General features: G+C 42.9%; 1 protein-coding gene across 1 annotated transcript; it reads left to right on the forward strand.

Moving 5' to 3' along the window:
* The first annotated feature begins 414 nt into the window (after positions 1 to 414).
* On the forward strand, positions 415 to 2,714 carry LOC112069091 (transcription factor SOX-11-like). The gene has a single exon (XM_024136378.2). It carries the CDS (start codon positions 572 to 574, stop codon positions 1,676 to 1,678), a length of 1,107 nt encoding a protein of 368 aa, XP_023992146.1. The 5' UTR covers positions 415 to 571; the 3' UTR covers positions 1,679 to 2,714.
* Positions 2,715 to 3,378: the final 664 nt, after the last annotated feature.

Consider the following 3,378-nt stretch of genomic DNA (forward strand, 5'->3'; position numbering starts at 1 on the left):
AGTGTAAAAGTTGTCAAAAATATAAATACTAAAGTACAGAAACCCTGAAAAACGACTTAAGTAGTACTTTAAAGTATTTTTACTTAAGTACTTTACACCACTAAAAACAATGCAATACAATAATACTGTTTTATGGAGCGGACTGTATAAAACTGATGCACTTATTTTTGACTTTCCCAATGTAGTATCTTCCCATCTAATCCCTACCATCAGTGCATTCAATATTCCTGTCTCGCACACCCACTGAGGTATAAATCCAGACAGCATGAATAATTCCACCCACATGCCCCCACTACCAATGAAATCTCGYGTGGCAGCAAAGGGTTAAAAGAATGTCTGGCGGCCGCTGGGAGGAGTTAAGAGCCGTGATTGGGTACWAAAAAAATGACGTACCCGAAATGAAAGCCCAAAGAACTAGTTAAGAGGGCTGATGATAACTTTGAAAAAKAGTTGTTTGAATGAGCTGGAGGTGTAAGAGTGACCAAAAACTAGTTAGCAAAGCAAGGAGTTCGCAGAAAGTGACTGTGGGTATTTGAAACCCTGCAGTGGCTTTGAAACATACGACGGAAACATGGTGCAGCAAACAGAACACAGCGAGACGGAGAGTAGCATGTCCAGGGAAGCTACAGACACGGAGGAAAGCGAAATTATGGCGTGCAGCCCGGTGCCACTGAAACCCGTGAAAGCTGACTGGTGCAAGACAGCAACCGGTCACATCAAACGACCCATGAACGCATTTATGGTGTGGTCGAAAGTCGAGAGGAGAAAGATCATGGAGCAGTCTCCGGACATGCACAACGCGGAAATCTCCAAAAGACTTGGAAAGCGGTGGAAATTGCTGAAGGACAGTGAAAAGATCCCGTTTATCAGGGAAGCCGAGAGGCTCCGGCTACAACACATGGCTGACTACCCCGACTACAAGTACCGACCCAAGAAGAAACCAAAGCTCGACAGTTTCACTAAACCAGCGGTGCAGTCTCCGGAGAAGACCAGCCTCAAACATGTAAAAGCTCCCAGTAAGAAATTCACTAAATTGAAAACTACCAAGGTGGTGAAAACGAGACCGTCTCACGACCCYCGCTACGACTATGTTTTCACCAGCTTTAAAACTACTAGCAAGTCCGTAAAACGGGAATATACTGACGATGAGGATGACGAAGAGGACTACGAGGAGGAGCTGTCCTCTCGGATTAAAGTGGAGGAAGACGAGGAACCGATACCGTACAACATCGCCAAAGTGCCCGCGAGCCCCACTTTGAGCTCCACTGCCGAGACGGAGGGCGCGAGCATGTACGATGAGTCCCGGAATCCGAACACAGCTTCCAACAGACTGTTCTACAATTTCAAGAACATTACCAAGCAGAGCACAACTTGTCCTGCTTCACTCTCACCAGCATCTTCATTCAGGTCCGTGTCCAGCTCGTCCAGCGAAGACGCGGATGATTTACTGGTTGACTTCAGTTTAAATTTAGCATCCTGTGCTCACGGAGCGGAGCTGGGGAACTCGAATTCAGGGAATCTGTCTCTTTCCTTTGTGGATAAGGACTTGGACTCTTTCAGTGAGGGCAGCCTCAGCTCTCACTTTGAATTCCCAGACTATTGCACCCCCGAGCTGAGCGAAATGATCGCAGGGGATTGGCTTGAGGCTAACTTTTCAGATTTGGTATTTACCTACTAGTTAACTAAGTACAGAAGGAGTCATTCTCTGGTAGTCGGTGGGACAGCGTTATGATCAGCCRGTTCCCTCCCCAGCGCTGTTATTACCATGGAGGGAAGGAGGGGGTCCTCCATGAACTGAACCAAGATTAGTTACAATGTGGTACCATTGCAAAAAAAATGTGACATTCATGTCACCCTGACAGGGTTTTATGGGATTTCTTCGGGTCTGCAGTGAAACTGCTCAAATTAAAAGTGGACCACAAAGAGTAGAATCTGAACTATGCATTCCCATCCTACTTGTAACCACTTGGGGTCTGAAAACACGACTGGGCAGATCCGAGGCTAAATCTGAGACACTGTTCATTCAGGATGTGTAACTTTTCAAAAGGTTTTATGTGATTTTTCTGTATTTCACAAAACAGTTTTTTTCTTATCAGTTCCGAATCCCTACTGGTATGGAAAAGTAGGCTAAACCCGCTGTAGAACACAGGTATGGCAGGAAGCAGCATTTTGATACATAACCAACATACCTCATCTTTAAAAAAAAAAAAGTAAAATATTTTCAGGCATATTTTTGTACAGTTAAACTAAGGGAATGTACTTACTGTGCTTTCAGTGAGATTTTTTCCCAGGCACTTCTAGTTCTACCCGGTTTCATTTTAGTTTAGCACGCAAGGGTTAAAAAACAATATCAATTTGCATCTCAGCCTTGCGTTTATTTTAAGCTATGTATGTACAGAACTAGATCAGATTTGGGGCGTTTTTAAGGAGTTAAATTGCAATTGGGGAATATAGACCTCATTGCTGGTACTAGATTCAAGATTGTATATGTTCTGTAAAATAGTAAAGTTAGGAGTTTATGTATATCGGTGTGAATGGGTCCCAGATAGCAGGTGTGAAACTGCATTTTCTTGCATTTTATCATCTTAATGGCACATATTGTTTTCTTCATTATTTTGTGCAATATAGGCTACTCTTAAATGGATCATCTGCGTTACGTGTCGTCATGCTGAAGGCTGTATCTTGACAAAACTAAATAAATCAGCTGGAACTGGTTCAACTGAATTTGCATGTTTTGTTATGGGGACATATTTGACAAACATGAAATTGTAGAGCTTATTTGAGCAAGTGTAGCTGCTGTTTAAGGACAACTCCTCTAGTTTCAATGATCTCAAATAGCCTGTGATTGTTGTCTTCATTGAGTGTGAATAGGGCATTTTATTGTGAGACCTTCATATGCATGAGAAATACACTGATATGACACCTTAGATGCAGTGATGGTTAAACTTCAGCATACCAGGGCTCTACGCTGACCAATTTTTACAAGGAGCATGTGTGCACCTAAAGTTRAAAAATGTAGCCGCACACAAATACATTTAGGAGTTCAATGACAAATTTGACGTAATAAAAGCTGKAATCCTTAATTTTTCTWGGCAATTTAGRAATGTTCCCATTTATGACTTTGCAGGGTGGTARACTTTGCTCCTGAGAATATCCTTCAACTACAGGAAGCCAAAGAAGTACAGTATTCAGCGCCAAAGAGACTTAACTTGGTGAGTCAAAAATACTCTGGTCTCCACCTCCCCTCCTCTGATGTCAGCATGACCAACTGAGGTGGAATGATGACACTGTCTGCAACCCAAATGGCACCCTATTCCYTATAGTACACTGCTTTTGACSAGAGCCCTACAGTGGAGGTGTCATAATACCCATAAAACC

This window comes from Salvelinus sp. IW2-2015, unplaced genomic scaffold, assembly GCF_002910315.2.
Source record: "Salvelinus sp. IW2-2015 unplaced genomic scaffold, ASM291031v2 Un_scaffold906, whole genome shotgun sequence".
Lineage (NCBI taxonomy): Eukaryota > Metazoa > Chordata > Actinopteri > Salmoniformes > Salmonidae > Salvelinus > Salvelinus sp. IW2-2015.